The 17578-nt window shown below is 34.7% G+C and overlaps 1 protein-coding gene across 1 annotated transcript in view; it reads left to right on the top strand.

Moving 5' to 3' along the window:
- PTPN13 (protein tyrosine phosphatase non-receptor type 13) overlaps positions 1-17578 on the top strand; it is a 218038-nt gene that overhangs the window by 127602 nt on the left and 72858 nt on the right. The window contains 8 exon segments of the mRNA XM_074273918.1: positions 1670-1823; positions 2170-2308; positions 3152-3304; positions 5444-5626; positions 9264-9426; positions 15473-15817; positions 15820-15889; positions 16069-16166. Coding sequence (XP_074130019.1) covers positions 1670-1823; positions 2170-2308; positions 3152-3304; positions 5444-5626; positions 9264-9426; positions 15473-15817; positions 15820-15889; positions 16069-16166 — 1305 coding nt within the window.

The raw sequence follows: 17578 nt of genomic DNA, 5'->3' as shown, positions 1-17578 counted from the left end.
TTTCTGTCACAAAAGAATTCCTGGTCTGTATTAGGGAAGGGAGTTCCTACATTGGGAGTCTCTATACCAACAAAATCAAAGTTCTAGACCTCCTCACATGTAGCTAGTATTTTAGGGTTCATAAACTACTTTCCCCAAAATTCCTTGAAGGAATAAAGGAAGGTCAGTTGGAAATATATGCAAGCAGAACAGCTTCAATAATAAAAAAGATTTTTGTAAACTGAAGGGAGAAATGAGTTCTGACGCTGCAGGTTTACATATGTCTTTTATTTTGTACTCATTTTATGTGTTCTTTATTCAGAATAAGTTGGTTATAATTTTAAAAACCAAACTCCCATGTTTTGTAAGGAGCTGAAGAACTACCAAATTATGTCCACTATGATTTTAGTTAATTTATTGATATCTGATTCTTTAAATATTAGTAATCTCTTAATTTAAACAGAATATTATTAGAATTGTCCAAAATTCTCCTGAGTGTTTTGGATCAATAGGTATTTGCTGAATAATTTCTGAATAACAAACTTTATTAAGCACCAACATCCTGGGCTGGAATTATGGGAAGTACAAAATGAAAATTAATTTATCCCTTCCCTTTAGGAGTCTAGAATCGATTAGGAGAGTAACAGCTTATTTGCAACCAAGTAAATATAAATTTATTTGGGAAGGGAGGAAACTGTAACAATTGGGCTGACATGGGAGCATCAGAGGGAATGTGAAGGAATAGAATTGATTTGAAGCTTGTTAAAATATAAGAAGCCTGAGAGGCTGAGCATATTGAAGTTCAAGTAAAGTTTAGGGGACATGCCTGTAGAAAAACTTCAAGAGAAGAGATGGAATTCCCAGAAGAATAATTTTCCTAGATCACAGGATGAACAAAGACTTACATGAATTAAGTATGGACAGATATCCAGATTGTGCAGAGTTTTAAGTACCAAGCCCTGTCTTTGGCACTTGATCTAAGAGGAAATAATAGCCACTGAGGGCAGACCTGTGCCTTAGTTTTATTGAGGATGAATAGGAAAAAGGAAAAATTGGGTTTTGGAAGACCAAATAGGAAGGTATTACACTGGCGTGTTGACCTTGAGATTGTGAAAGTCTGTGGCTATATAAATTAACAAAAAGTGGAACTTGATTAAAAATTGGGAGAAAGGAAGAGAGTAGAACCAGATATATTCTTGATATTGTGAACATGAGGGACTAAGAGAATTATGGTTCCCTACACAGAAGTAATCAAGTTTTAAAGATGAGTGAGCTGGGAAGTTGAGAAGGAGGGAAATCAGTTTTATTTTGGATGTTTTCAATTATAATACTTATATCCATGGGATACTGAATTATTAGTGATAACATGAATAATAAGTAAATTGCTAATCTAGTTTCAGCTGGAAATGAAACCTCACTTTAACTTTGTTGTTGAAAATAAAATGGGACTACCTGCCATCTAGGGGAGGGGGTGGAGGGAAGGAGGGGAAAAGTTGAAACAGAAGTTTTTGCAGGGGTCAGTGTTGAAAAATTACCCATGCTTATGTTTTGTATATAAAAAGCTATAAAAATAAAATAAAATTCATAGAAAAAAAAGTTAAAATGGAAAATTTTTAAAGGCATATTATGTCCCAATAAAATATTATCAAGTGTTAATATTTGATCTGGATGTTTTTCTCATCCTCTCTAGATAATGAGTATTTCTTTGTTGATCCTGATCTGAAACTAACTAAAGTAGCCCCAGAAGGATGGAAAGAAGAACCAAAGAAAAAGAACAAAACAACTGTAGATTTTACTTTATTTCTACGAATTAAATTTTTCCTAGATGATGTCAGTCTAATACAGTAAGTACATAGAAGATTTTTGCTCTTTTTTTTTGGCTTCCTAATTCTTTCAACTCTGTACCAAATTTTCTCTCTCTCTTCTTCCCTTGCCTCTTCCTAAAATGGTAAGCAACTTGTTATGGGTTGTATATGTGCAATCATGTAAAACATATTGTCATAGCAAATTGTATAATTTTCTAATACTTATTTTCTCAAATAACTTAGATCAAATTTCCAATATTATCTTTATAAGAATCAATAGGAAAGATTTCATTTTGTTGTATAAAATGTTTCACCAAATTGTTGGTTGACAAAATCACCGAAGGATTCTAGAATAAATAGCTAACATAAATTTCTCTTTTCTCAGACATGCTTTGACCTGTCACCAATATTACCTCCAGCTGCGTAAAGATATCTTGGAGGAAAGGATCCATTGTGATGATGAAACTTCCTTACTATTAGCCTCCTTGGCCCTTCAAGCAGAGTATGGAGATTACCAACCAGAGGTAGGATTTTCTTTTTTCACGTATTAGCAGAGACCATTTCTGTGTTAGTCTTAGTCCTGCCTTGTCTTATTGAATAATTATATAGCTTTCAAGCATTTGTCATTGATTATTGTATACAAGAAATAACAATAGTGTGTAATGATCAACTATGATAGACTTAGCTCTTAGCAATACAGTAATCTAAGATAATTCCAAAAGACCCATAATGGAAAATATTATCTCTATCCGGAAAAGGAACTATGGAGGCTGAATGAATTTCAAAACTTAGTATTTTCACTTTTTAAAATTGGTTTTTTGCTTTTTTTTCTAGTGGTTTTTTTTCTCCTTTGTTCCTATTCTTCTTTCACCATATGATTAATGTAGAGATATGTTTAACATATTTATACATGTATAATCTATATCTGATTGCTTGTATCTTGGGGGGAAACAACCTCTCTCCCCTTCTTTGGGAAGAAGGGAGAAAAATTTGAAACTCAGAATCTTATAAAAAAATGAATGTGGGGGGGCAGCTAGGTGGAGCAGTAGATAGAGCACCAGTCCTGAAGTCAGGGGGACCTGAGTTCAAATTTGACCTCAGACACTTAATACTTCTTAGCTTAGTCACTTACCCCCAGTTGCCTCAGCAAAAAAAAAAAAAAAAAAAAAAAAAGAATGTTGAAAACTATTTTTACATGTAATTGCAAAACAAAATACTGTTTATCAAAAAAAAAAAATTTCTCAAAAGTCTGACTTTTTGAAGTTTATGTTGTATTGTTTCAAGTAAGCAGTTGAAGGAAACAGCTTCTAGTGTATTTTGGTAGTTGACATCAATGTGTTTCTCATCTCTATCTTTTTCTTTCATAGGTTCATGGTGTGTCTTACTTTAGACTGGAACATTACTTGCCTGCTAGAGTGATAGAGCGATTAGATTTATCTTATGTGAAGGAAGAATTACCTAAATTGCACAGTACTTACATAGGGGCTTCTGAAAAAGAAACAGAAATGGAGTTTTTAAAAGTAAGTCAAAGTGTATTAGGCCCCAAGGTTCATGTAAATAGTAAGTTCTATGAGTCTCCATATTCGTCCTACCACTGAAAGATTTTACATTGAGTAAACAACACAGACAGTGTGTCAATGAAGTTTCTGCGCTTGTAGTCAGGAAGACTTGTACATGAAATATTTATTAGTTGTGTGACCATGGGCAATTATTAAGAAAGCTAAAAGATTTATTCATTGTAAGAGTTTTATCATCGTCCTCTTCCAATCCCCCAAAAAATAGAGGGGGAGAAAGTATTCCATGTTTTTATTTGAACTAGCTCCTCAGGACCCAAAAGTATTCCGTCCTTCTCTTCAGTGCCTTTGGAGAGAGTCAAGTTTCCCCATCCTTTGTAAATAGTTAAAGAGGTTTCATTTCACCTCTATCAAGATAATACAGATATAGTAGTGGTTATTTGTTATAATTTATGACCATGGTGGTATATGTTAAAACTGGTAACTGAGAAGCAGATTTCAATTAAATCAAGAAAGATTTCCTAATATTTCAAGTCTAGTAATTTCTTGTGGGCTTCTCAGGGGAACTAAGGGACTTTAGGCTATTCTCCTTTCCTTTGCAAAATACAATCTAGCTACCTTCCTTGATATCTTTCCAGACTCACCCTACTTGGTTCAGTTAACACCCCATCTCAGACTTTATTCACCTAGCTAGCCCTCCATTATCTGTGATTACCATTAACACTGATCAAAAGCTGGATACCAAGTGCTCTTGAAATAAAGAATCTGGTGGTATTTTAAGCCATTTTATTTGGTTTAAAAAACAAACAAACTAGAAGAATCATTGGCATTAATAATTAAGATGTCATTGGTAAATTAACAAAGATTAATTTTAGTTTTGTTCTGAAGTTAGATTGTCAGTATCAAGGGGCCTATAAGTAAGTAAGAGGAGGAGATGATATGGAGGTATTTAATACAGATAGCTTTTTTCTGGGGTCTTGGTTTCCCTTGCAAAGGGAAATTGTATGAAAGTTTGAGGGAATGGTAGGATCTTATGAAAGTTTTTTTTTTTTAAGGATGAGAAAGACTTAGACATTTTTGTAAGCAGTAAAGAAGGAACTACTTGATAGGGAGGTTTAAATATCAGAAGAAGCAAAGAAATTATTGTAGGGGCAATCTTTTGGAGAAATTAAAAGAGGATGGTATGAAGATGGAAGGCCTTACAGAGAAGAAGGGCCACCATCAGAGACTAGATTAAAGGAAGAGAGAATGAAAGATTTTGAAAAGATTCTGGGATAGCTAGAGAAAAGGAAAAAAAGTGAGCTAATGGCTAATGTCTTAGTTTTGTTTTTGTTTTTTTTTCCCTAAATTATGATGCCACAACTCAGAGAGGGTTGGAGACTGGTGGTATTCTAACAAGAATTTAGTTCCATAATTTAAGAGTTATTGAGCCTAAGAAGTAAAACACTTGTGAGTAATAGCAAGATAAAGATTGTGATGATTCCTGTGGATAAGGGAAGTAATATTGAAGAGGTCAGTCATTAGAGTAGATTGAAGAACTGGAAAGTAATAATGTTTCAGGCTCTGCTGTAGCAGAAAAGAAGAATTCTGGCACTGGATTCTTTACAAATTGAAAATGAATTACCTGGTGCCAGGTAGAATAATAGTTACTAAAGTCTGAATTGGTTGATACATTTGTATAGAGTCAACCATAAAGCTATTTGTTGGGTAATGAAGGCAGAGGTAACCTAAAGTAGCAATGGAAAAAAAGAAATATTCTTACTCCTCTTCTGGGACTTGTGAGTCAGGAGATAGCAGAGATACAATGAATACTGAAAAATGTGATCATGGATAGTGTCATCTGGGGTATTAGGTCTCTTTTAAGTCACACATGAGGAGGAAGTATAAATAAAAGAAAGTTGGTTAATTATGGAATTTAAGTCCTGATGGATTTAATAAAAAGAATAGGCAGATCTTAAGTCCAGCAGGAAAAGGATAGAGTTGAAATTGGTGGGGGATGAGATGGGGAGATGGAGAGGTCAATTGTGATTTTATTTAATTAGCTCAATGTCTTTACTAGATTAAAGTCTATTGTGCATGTTGTGGTTTTGGTTTTCCACTTATTTTGTTTTTTATGCCTATAGAATTAATTGTTTTTTTTTATAGGTCTGCCAAAGACTGACAGAGTATGGTGTTCATTTTCATCGAGTACACCCAGAAAAGAAGTCTCAAACTGGAATACTCCTTGGCATCTGTTCTAAAGGTGTCCTTGTGTTTGAGGTTCACAATGGAATCAGAACCTTGGTACTTCGCTTCCCATGGAGAGAAACCAGGAAGATTTCTTTTTCTGTATGTCTAAACTTCCAGTTTTGTTTTGTTTTTTGCCATGTTTACTGGAAATTTTTAATGAAATGTATTAATGTAATTTATAGCATGGAGTACACATAGTCATTGTTAAATTGAATGGAATTAGATACTTTTGAGGTTGATAGTATGAGCTCACAGGACTATATTCACACTTAATTTCTGATGCTGTTGGGGCAGCTAGGTGGCAGTGGATAGAGTACTAGCCCCGAATTCAGGAGGACCCGAGTTCAAATCTGGTCTCAGACACTTAACACTTCCTAGCTGTGTGACCCTGGGCAAGTCACTTAACTCCAGCCTCAAAAAAAAAAAAAAAAAAAAAATTCTGATGTTGTTGGGATATTTTCTTTTATCCTGTGAAAATATTTTAAGAGATCAATCATAGAAATTCTTAATTAATTAACCAGTTAAATTGTTCAGTTAATTGACACTAACATTTTGTGTAAATCAGAGTTTGTAGCCCAAAAACCTTTCAGAGTTTTGTGAAAGTGGGATAATTTAAAGACTAAAATCCTGATTTTACAATAGAATAGAAATAAATCTGCACAAAGATTAGAAATTTTGATTCTTTTTATTGCCAAAAATAGGCCCAGTTATAGTTGAATACAATTTGTGGATGGCAATGAGTCTTATCAGCAAATAGTCTTCCATTTTCTTATGGCCTCATATTTTCATACTGGCCCTAGAGAACTTGTCAGTGTGTAAGAACTTGTTGCACCTCATCATTTTGAGATCCACTGTGAAAGATTCAATTCATTCTATATACAGTGAATAGATTTTTGAAGGGGATTGGGGAAAAGAAAATAATTTCCTCTAAAAATCACAGAACCATGCCCTTCAAGTGTTAATGATCTAAATGTTCCTACAACCAGTTATAGATACTAATTCTCATTCAGGAATCCCTACCAGTTACTCACCTGCAGCACATTATATAGTATATACTACCTACCTCTCGGGTTATTGTAAGGACTAAATGAAGTAACTTGTAAGGTTCTAAGGTGGGTAGAGGAAAGAGCCAAGAGAAAGAAGGAATTAAATTAAGGAAGCTAAATTTGGAATGGAATTCCATCAGAAAGCCCATCAGGGCTGCTAGGAAACTCAACTCTAGGCATACTGTATATTAGGTGCTGGAAAAATCAAATTTCTCTGCATTTTCCCACTATCCATTTCTTTCTGATTTATTAACTGGAAAAAAATCAGGAAAAAGGACCCACAATTACATTAGATAGCCAGCTGGGCAGCCTCACTGGGGCTTCTGACTGGGAGCCATTGAGCTATTTTCTCCTCCTTGGAGTGGAAACAAGAGCCAATGCCTGGAGCCCAGTGAGGGGCAGCCTGGCCAGGCCATTTCCCATCATGCTATTCTCTTGGACTTGATGATTCCAGAAACTCATCATCTTGCAAGATGAAATCAACTCATTTCCCACTCTGACTACAGGACTCTGTATATGTAATCTTCCTCCATCAGTATAATCTTTAAAATCCAGACTATTTTATGCCTTCTTTTGGCTCTCGAGGACTTAGCATAATGCCTGACTCTAATTCTATTGACTCATGAGCCCCCCCAGGCAGCTTTCCTTGTCCTTCCTTGTGCCCCCTGCAAGCAAATAAGCAAGCCCAGATTGAAGAAGCCCCCAAATAAGAGTCAAAACAAGAAATACTGGCTGATATTTCTCTGACTATTTGAGGTAGTTATGCCCGCTGAGCAGGTATTTATGATGCAATTGCCTGCCTGGGGGAGTTTATCACATCAAAAGAAGAATGAAAATAACTCCTGAAAAAGTTAGCCCAGCTACAACTTGAAGTAAAGGGGAGACCTGGACAGAAGAACATCTTAACCTGTCTTGACTTGTGTCTTGCTCCTCTTTCTTGGGTCCATTCAAGGAGCTGGACTGGGCCCAGCACTAGTTGAAGAGCCAATTGGGATGAAATCCAAGGAGAAAAAGGAAAAAGAAACAACAGATGGGAAGCCCATCCCTGGCTGACCTGGCTTCCATAATGAGGGCACTATTTACCCTGTGGGTTTCTGCAAGATACAATTATGTGCCAAGACCAGAGGTGTTTGTTTGTACACCTGTCTGGGAAGGTGGTATTCAGCTTGTTTGATACTATGCCTAAAGATGACCCTAAGAATGTAATCCTAGGCTCTCCGGCACATGGCTGTCAGGCTGAGTAACTCTAGACTATTGGTGCAGCTTGATGTTTGTAAGCCTAGGAAGAATCAGGTCTCCCAGGAGCTGCCAAAGAAGATGTAGTTAGGTGCTCAGAGGACTTCTGTTCAGTGGAGATTCAGCCTTGGAAGACAATCAGAATGATTCCATTCTACTGGGATCCTTGGATCTCCCAGGGCTCCAGCCTACAGTATTAGTGTGGTCCTCTCAACCCTTGTTCCTCACTCAGGAAGCCCTATCAGTCACTCTCTCCTGCAGCACATTATATATCTCTTTCTCAAAAAAAAAAAAAAAATCAAGAAACCACACACCAGGTTGATTGTGGCAGATTTTTAAACTTAAGATAAAATATAGAACACACAAAACAAAGTATCAGAACTTAATCCAGAGATAACAGCATTGCTGCCCTTTATTGTTTTATTATAGTAAATCTCTTGGTGATAATATTCTCTAGCAAAGACTTTGACTGTTTCTATCTTTTATAATAAATTTCTCTTGTAAATTTTAAAAAATAAAATGCCCTGAAAAATAAGGCAGAATATAAACTTGGGGCTGTCCTTTTTTTGAACTTGCCAGAGTCCATCCTGTTGGCTCACTCATTATCACTGCATCTTTTGGGTCTGCACTGACAGAGCCCTGCCTGTTTGCCTCTCACCAGCTCTGTCCTCTGACAGGAGCACTTTAATGTTGCCTGGATGAAACTACTACCCACCCCAACCCTAGTCAACAATAACGAATCAAGTTTTTTGCTTGGACTTTCAAAAACAAGGCAACAATTTATTTTCTTTTTCATTCCTTTTTCAGCAAATTTTATTCTTGGAGAAACTCCTATAAATTTCAGGACACTAATATCTCTTGATACCTGATTTAAATGGTTGTGTTTGAAAGGTGTAGTCAAAAAAAAAAAAAAAGAAAGAAAGAAAGTTATAGTCAATTTCAATTTAATTTATTGCTTTAGAAGATTCCTAATTTTGGATCATAGTTTATTGCATTAACTTTTAAGCAGTATTTTTTAAAACATGCATTCTTCAAAATATGAAATAAGAATGATTCATATTCATTCATAGATTGTAGGACCCAACCTTCACCCCTCCCCCAAAAGTGAATAAGTTCATCCATACCTATTTGCAACAGTTGAAAAACAGCTCTAAATAATAAAATATAAGAAAGGCATCATTTCAAAAAGGTCTCTGCCTTATTGGGAAAGTCACTTACTCTTTTTAATGATCAAAACAGCTTGAGGCTCTCTATGTATTACAAAAGGGTTGCTGACCTGTACCCAAAGGAAGCCTCTACTGTGGGAATTAATGAATATCAGAAACTCCTTTTTTCCCTCTTTCCCATTAAAATAACCATGTTTTTATCTTTAAGTGCCATGTTACAAGATTGTGAGATTAACATTCCTTTGAAATATCAAAATATCCTTATGATTATTCTGTTTGATGTTGTAGAAAAAGAAAATCACCCTGCAGAATACATCAGATGAAATCAAGCATACGTTCCAGACCAATAACAGTAAAGTTTGTCAATACCTCCTACATCTCTGTTCTTCTCAACACAAATTCCAGCTGCAAATGAGAACAAGACAGAGTAATCAAGATGCCCTAGATATTGGTAAGACCTAGAAGATTTTAGAAGATGATAATATCTATGCATGCATTTCTTTTAGGAGGAAGACTTTTTTCAAATGACCATGTTAGAATTAGAAAAACTGATGTACATAGAATCTTAACCTAGTCAAGTTTATAAGATGAGTCATAAATGAAGCTGAGAATTTAACTTTTATAGTTGTTTTGTGCCTGTTGTATTTTTCTAGCCTTTAATAATAGATTGTATCCCATATCCATCAAAAAGAATTTGTCTAGGAGAAGGGGAATAATGTCTGTGATGTGTCTCTTGTGTAGTGTCATTATCATTCATTGTGTGCATGAGAGAGAAGAGAGAGTGCACTAATTTCAAGGAATCTTAATGTAGTTAGAGATGACTAAAATACTTAGAATTGTATATACTTACCTATGAAGATAGTATATAATTGAGACCTAAATTGTATAGTCTTAATACCATAAAACCTGTAAAAAATAAGAAGGGAAAGAAAATCATTAAGTTTTAGAATTAAGTCAAGAGAATTTTTGTGAAGGAATTAGGACTGGAACTGAACTTGGATGAATGGGTAGGATTTGGGTAAAAGAAACGTTCCAGGTGAGGGGACCATAAGCCAGGTCCAAATATTAGGACTGGAAGTAGTATGTTGATAGGACAGAATTTAATATGCCATATCAATTTTGTAGGTAGACATTAAGTGATCTATACTGATAGACTTCTAATTTTATGAGTAACTGTTTCAGGACTGAGATGACATGAGATGCATATACTTCAGTGCAGATGATTAAAATAGCTATTCTAGTTCCCAGAACTGGAGAGTGATCCAGGAAACTAGAAAGAGCAAAAAAGAAACAAAAGAAAGAAGGAAAGGAAAAAAAGAAAATGGAAATGACTCCAAAAATCTGAATGTTATTTCAGAATTTTAAAAAAGTAATTGTTCAGAAATAACAATAATGACACAAATTTCAAGGTTTTTAAAACCCTTCCAAACAACAGCTCTATGAGGCAAATACTACAAATATTATGATTTCTGTCTTTAAGATAAGGAAATAGCAATTAAGTTCCTATTTTTTATTGCCTTCTACAACAATAAAACATAAAGTTCCCATATACTAGATTATGTTCTCAAATGAAACATTATGAAGTTGGCATTATTTTGAATCAATCAAATCAAAGGCCCTAAAAGGGCAATCATAAACCTCTTCCCCTTCATAATTCCCAAAGTCAAAATTTTGCCTCCAGAATCATAGGAATTAATAGTAACCAAATTAGAAATGTATGCATTTCTGCTTTTTCTTCCCACATTCCATGTGTACTGTAATTATTCTGTTATTTATTTGTCAAAATATAATGAAATATCAATTTCCTATTTAGCTGTTTTCTTGGTTGGTTAAATATTCTATTGTAAATAATCCAAAATAAAATTCTTAAGGATAAGGCATAATTTATAACAAAATCTTTGAAGGGGGGTGGGTGGTCAGTGGAGTCATCTCATCTCCTACAAACTTGTTATACAACCAACGAGTCAGAGTAATTGTATTATGTAGACAAAGTTCAAAAAGTTCCTTAAAAATAGAACTATGACTATCAGAACAGGTATTAGTATCAACTGCATGAGACTGATGGGATGGTAAATTTTTACTGCTTGTTTATAAGTAGTAAAAGTTCTGTTTTAGATGGAATACTGTACATTTTATTTTATGAAATTTTGAAATCGGAAAAAAATCATACCATGTTTATTCATTTATTATTCTATTATCTTATGTTTTATTTACTATTTATTGTTTTCCTCCTTCATTCTTTCCCCAAATTGAACCCTTCCTTTTGGCAAAGAAAACCTTATACCAAAAACAACCAATCCAAGATTTTTGTCTAACAATGTATGCTGTGTTCTGTCCCTGTAATCTGCCTTTTAAAAGAAAGCTCTATTCATTGCCTGGTCTCTATTTTCTAACACTTTTCAGAGCAAATCATGAAAAAAAATTATGCATTCTTGCATGCGCATGCGCACACACACACACACACACACACACACACACACACCCCACACACACACACAGAAGTTTTTTTTTTTTTAACCTTTTCTGAAAAATAATTGTTGCTTTGAATCAGTTTGATAATGTTAAAGAAAGTGTTTTCCTTTCTTCCAACTCATGCTAAACATGGGCTTTTTTAAAGACCATTCTTTGACCTTCTTTGCCTCAGTTTACTGTGTCTGACTTTTTTTTCAGGTTTGAGAAACTTATTAGTTTTTAAAGTCTTCTTGATAACTAGGGCACTGGACCATAGTGGCAATTCTGTTCTCATATTCCCTGTTCTCTCTGATTCAAGGCAAGTCATATAAACATGGTTGACTACTAGTTTTTGTGTACTAGAAATGGTGATACAACTATATATAGTACCAGAATCACAGGCCTGTTGTAAGGATTATTGAGGTAATGTGCATATTATAAGTATGAGGTTTAGTTTAGTCAGATCCTCCTAGTTAGTAGGCTACATTATTGGTAAAATTTTTAAAAATCACATAATTTCTTCAGTCAACATTATAAGATAAAAATTATTCCAGAATTTGAATAGTCTCGTTTGAATTGAATTACTCAGACAAAGGAAAATATTGAATATAAAATTTCAAAGTCATCAAGGGAAGTTATTTTTATTTTTTGGCTACATGTATATAAAAATTTTTAAGTTGTTAAGTAGAAGAGTTGATTTTGAATTGAAAGCTCTGACTCAGAAACATTATATCATGTTGGCTTTAGAAGAAGTAGTTTCTAATCTTAATTTTGCAACTCATTGGTCTTATAACCATAGGCAAAGTGACTTGACTTCAGTCTTCTGTAAAGTTAATATTATCTTCCTCACCTTCCTCTCAAGGTCGTGAGTATCACCTAGTGAATGAGAGAATGTGATGTGTCCACTTAAAATGCTCAGTGAAGGTAGTATTGAGGGTCTAAGCACTAAGACATCTTCTTTTCCTTTCTCAGTTACTTAATGTGTTGATGTTAGTCCATCACCAGAATTCATAGTGTGTACATTCCTAACAAAGTGTGTACAGGCACAATAGTTCTAATTCTTCTGACAATGTTCTTGAAGATTAGAATAAGGAATGTAAATATTATTAAAAAGAAATCTAACATTTAAAATTTTGAATAAAGAATAATGTACAATCCATGTAGTCCTCAGGCTATTATTTAGAAGACTTCTTCAGTTGCTTTAAAAAAAAAAAAAACATACAATTTAAATGTTAATAAAAGGGTAAGTCACCTGATCTCCTTCGCAGGTGTCCTCATTTGTAAAATGAGAAGGTTAGAGTAGGGGTGTAATTCTAGTGCCTTTCAGGTCTAGATCTAACATCATGTAACCCTCTTATTCTGCAAAGTTTGATTGTGCAGAAGTCCAGAATTCAAATTCCAAGGACATGCTGATTCTTGCAAGTAGGTCAAATAGATTTTATCTGAAGAATAGATAAATCTATTTCTGGGCTTTTGTAGTCAATAGTAAATTTTAGTTACTTTGATGTGTTCTGATTTATTTTTAAAGAGATGCTTATTTTCAGAAAGGTGTTAGAATTCCAGAGATTTTCTGTGGTAGAAAGACAACAGGATTTGGGTTCAGATCTTGGTTCTGCCACATCCAATATTATTCAAGTCAATTAGTCTTATCTTCAAGAGATATTGCTAAGATATAATTGATTGACTTTAGCAACAGATTGGTTATAAGAGGTAATAAGAGATCTGGGATGACATCTAGGTTGTGAATCTGAGGAACTGGGAGGAGGATTGAGCTCTCCTCAGTAATAGGGAAGATAAGAGGGAACTTAGGTTTAAGAAGAAAGATAATAAGTTCATTTTTGACATATTGAGATTAAGTTTTCTACTGAATATCAATGAAGTCTGAGAAGTATGAAAGGCCATTGTAGATGTGAAATTGGAGACAGCAAAGAGTTTGAGATAAATTACGTAGATTTGAGAATCATCAGCATAGAGGTGGTAATTAAATCCATTGGAGCTGATATAACCAAGTGAAGTGGTATAGAGGGAGAAGGGTAGAAGGCCTTCACAAAACTCTAAGAGACACCAGTAATTAGTCAGCACAATCTGTGGTTCTATAGACAATAGCTACAAGGAGATTTAAGTAGCATGAGCCTCAAAGGAAAAGAGGTTACTGAATGATGGAGGAAGAGGGAGAACCTGGAAGTGGCATCTTCCCTGCCTTGACCAGTTAGCTGAGGGGAATGAGTAAAGGTAAGGTCACTACTGGAAAATGTGTCCAGAGAGGCTGTGTCATCAGGGGCAAGCTGAATTTCAGTAAGATCTACTAGGGAAAAGGAATGGGAAAGCAAAAGATTTAAGATTGTTGTCTGTGAAAAAGGTCATTCCAGAGGACATAGTGGAAGGGCTAGGTAAACTTTATCCTAAGATTATGTTGAAATAAATAAGAACTCAAACTTGAGACTATTATCTGAAACTATAGGTGTACAAGTTATTAGGAAAGATGACATATAATAAGAATAATTTATTTCAAAGACACTGTCAGAGATTGCTAATCACAGAAATAAAACTGTAAACTCAAAAGGTTTTCTTTTTTCCCCAAAATGTTACTAAATAAATGCCAACTCATTTTTATAAGTTCTGCTCCTTAGCTCCTAATTTGGAGAGTAGGAAAAAAATCTGCCTTGTAAAATAAATTTTGAATTTTTAAAGGTACTATTTGGTGGCTATGTTATTTTACTTTTATGATTTTGATGGGAGTAGGAAGGGTCTATCCTTACATAATAAATAATACACATCTTGCTTTCTTTTAGCTGGTGAAAATTGAAAAGCCTTCATCACCAACTTTCAGGCTTCCTATGTAACTTCCAGCCTTTACTGCTGATCCACAAGATGAGGTTTTAGAGAAATATAATGTCTTGATGTCAAAATGGGCTCCAAAATACTATCTAATTTAGCAGATGTGGTGTACTATTTCCTACCTCATGCTGAACCCACATGAGGTTTGAGAGGGAGAGAAAAGCCACTAATCTTTCTCCTGGCGTTTTTCTTGCCTCTGAATAGAGATGAAGGTCATTAATGCTTCAGAAGACAAAATCTGCTATTCCTTTTTGTTGTTTGTTCTTGGTTTACATGAGAAATTATTGATTACCCTTAATGATCCCAAGTTTTAAGGGCAGTCATGTCTGTTCATTTTGTTCTAAGAGCAGTATTTATCAGGCTAGGGAATACTTAGAAAGAATCTTAGAAGTTTCTCCACATTTTATAGACATTTGATTAACGTGCTGAAAGCTTAGTCATACCAGTATTTCCATATCATATGGATAAATGAAAACATTGAGATACTGCTTAACATTTTATTTAGCTGGAAGTGCCCTGTCTAAATCCAGCCATTAAGTCATCAGCATAACAGGAGCTATTAGCTTAAAAAATGTAGATTGTAAGAAATGCAGGCTTGGGTTTCTGTTGTTTATGAAGACATTGAAGGTGTGTGTGTGTGTGTGTGTGTGTGTGTGTGTGTGTGTGTGTGTGTGTGTGTGTGTGTAGAAGCATATCTCAAAACATTTTTTGTCCATGTATATATGTTGCCATTGTATCTTCTTCCAGAATTGTCTCCTTATCTTACTTTGAAAGATAACATAATAGAAATTTTAACATAGCATGATAAAAAATTTAGAAAGTTTTTAGCTATGTCAGGATAATAGGAAAATAGCATGATATAAAATTTAGGAAGTTTTTAGCTATTCTCAGCCACCTCAGATTAAAAAAGTACCTCATTTTGGGGAGATGTCTGAGCTGAGGGTGATAATTCCTGTAGCTGCTAGGACTGAGAGTTGTTCAATGAGGAGATGTAGGTGAGTTAAATGAAATGGTTGAGATGTAATTAAAGCCAAGACCTTCAGCCCACATGACTAAAATCTTTTCTTCCTTGACGGTGTCCTTAGGCTAGCAATCAAAAAGTTAGCATTCATCTGCATGTTTCCATTTACTCTATCACAGTTATAATATCTTCAAATGAAAGTTATTTTAGCAATGCAGTCTGGTAAAGCCATGCTATTTCCTTGTAGAGAGAGCTTCGTTTAGGAGCCTGAACTTCCAAGGAGAGTCTGTTAGAGGATATACTATGGGGCGTGCAATCAGCACTGGCAGCCTGGCCAGCAGCACCCTGAACAAACTGGCTGTTCGGCCTTTGTCCGTTCAAGCTGAGATTCTGAAGAGACTATCGTGCTCGGAGTTGTCCCTGTACCAACCACTGCAAGGCAGTTCAAAAGAAAGGAGTGAAAAAACATCATGGGAGGAAAGGCCCAGCGGGATGAGTAAATCTTACCATGATCTCAGTCAGGTCTCTCTCTACCCTCATCAAAAAAGTATTATTGACAACGTTGACTCCCCGTCACAAACCAATTCGGAGCTGGTGGAAAACCATCTCACCAGATGGCACGACCTGAGACAGAATGTGTGACAGGATTCACAAAACTCAATAAGTAAGAATCATTGTTAAGTTACCCAACCTCATTTTTCTGAATTTCATGTATACAATATATGTGAATATACACATTACATTTATATACACATTTTTGTTTGTTATTTTTGACATTTTTTTATTTTTGCCAATTTTTAATTGATTCTTCCTCCTCCTACCTTCCTTCCCCTATCACTTTAGTTCAAAGTCTGTTGCAAGTTTAAATAGAAGCCCTGAGAGGAGAAAGCATGAATCAGACTCATCATCGGTTGAAGACACTGGTCACGCATATGTTGTAGGTCAGCATAATCAAGCTTACCTTTTTTCCCCCTATGTAAAAATTCATATTTAAAAGTAAAGAAGCTAATGTTGCTTACCTAGTTATTATTTGTGCTGATTTGTGTCACTGTTGCCAATGATCTTTGCTTTTAATCAAAATGTTCATTTTTAATCAAAATTCATAAATTGAAATGCCCTTGCTGTTTAAAATACACCAAATCTGTGCTGTAACCTAACATGAAAATGAATTGCTTTAATTGCTTCTTGACACAAATATTTGCTTCCCTTTTTCTTGACTTCAGTTATCATCAAGCTCACTATCAGAGAATTCAGACACTTTTCTTCTGGTCTCTGTCTGGTATACTATCTTTATCCTTTGGATTTTCTTCTGTTGCCTTTGGTGCTTGTGATAAACTATATTGATTGCAGCATGCTTTGAAAAAAGTTTACTTCAGATACTTTCAATCTGACATGAGATGAATTATCTCTAATGAATTCTTAAATAACTTTTGTGATATTTATAGCTTGTTTTAGATAGTTATTGATACAAATTCTCAATTATTAGTTCTCATCAGAAAATTTTCTAGCTAAGCTATGGTGTATTTATTTCTTCAGTTGACTAAGCACATAAAGTATTATCTTTTTATATATATTTAGTTTACCATTAGGAAACAATTCACTATTTGGAAAAGGTCAAATTATTATTTTATCTGTAATTTCAAACAAATATTCTTATCTACTGAAACAAAATCATTGATTTTTCTTGTTGCTTCAAGCAAGAAAAACATACAGAGGCAAGTCTCTTAACCATTGAATAAATGGTAATTAAAAGGTTGATTACCTTGAAAGAAGAACATGTAAGACAGAAGAAAAGCAAAGAGTTCTTCATTCCATTTCTTTTCCTTCCAATCCTTGCTTTTTGCCCTTGCCATCTCTTCACTGAGAATGTATATGAAGGGTTTTGCAAACTTCAGAGCATTATATAAATATGAGCTGTTACCATCAATATAATTATTATTCCCCTTCTTACCTCACAGTCTTCCTCCCTTCTCACCTCCTTTCCCAACCCCCAAAAAAGAAACCATTAATCCAATTTTTATAGATTTAGACTTTATGTTTTGCAACCTTCTAGAATTGTGCTTTTAAAAAAAAATTGGAACATTTTTTTAAAATCTCCATATGCAATATACGGGACAATTGTATGACACAAGTGCTAGGCCTGGAGTTAAAGAAGACTCCTTTTTTTGAGTTCAAATCTGGTCTCAGGCACTTGTGATGCCAGGCAAGTCATTAATGCTGTTTGCCTTAGTTCCTTATCTATAAAGTTAGCTAAAGAAGGAAATGGCAAACCACGTCAGTATCTCTATCAAGAAAATCTCAAATCAGGTCTCAAAGAGTCTGAAATGACTGAACAACAACAAAAATGTAATGC

Source organism: Sminthopsis crassicaudata, chromosome 6, assembly GCF_048593235.1.
Source record: "Sminthopsis crassicaudata isolate SCR6 chromosome 6, ASM4859323v1, whole genome shotgun sequence".
NCBI lineage: Eukaryota > Metazoa > Chordata > Mammalia > Dasyuromorphia > Dasyuridae > Sminthopsis > Sminthopsis crassicaudata.
The sequence above is the reverse complement of the archived record's forward strand: the minus strand, read 5'-3'. Positions and strand labels throughout refer to the sequence as shown.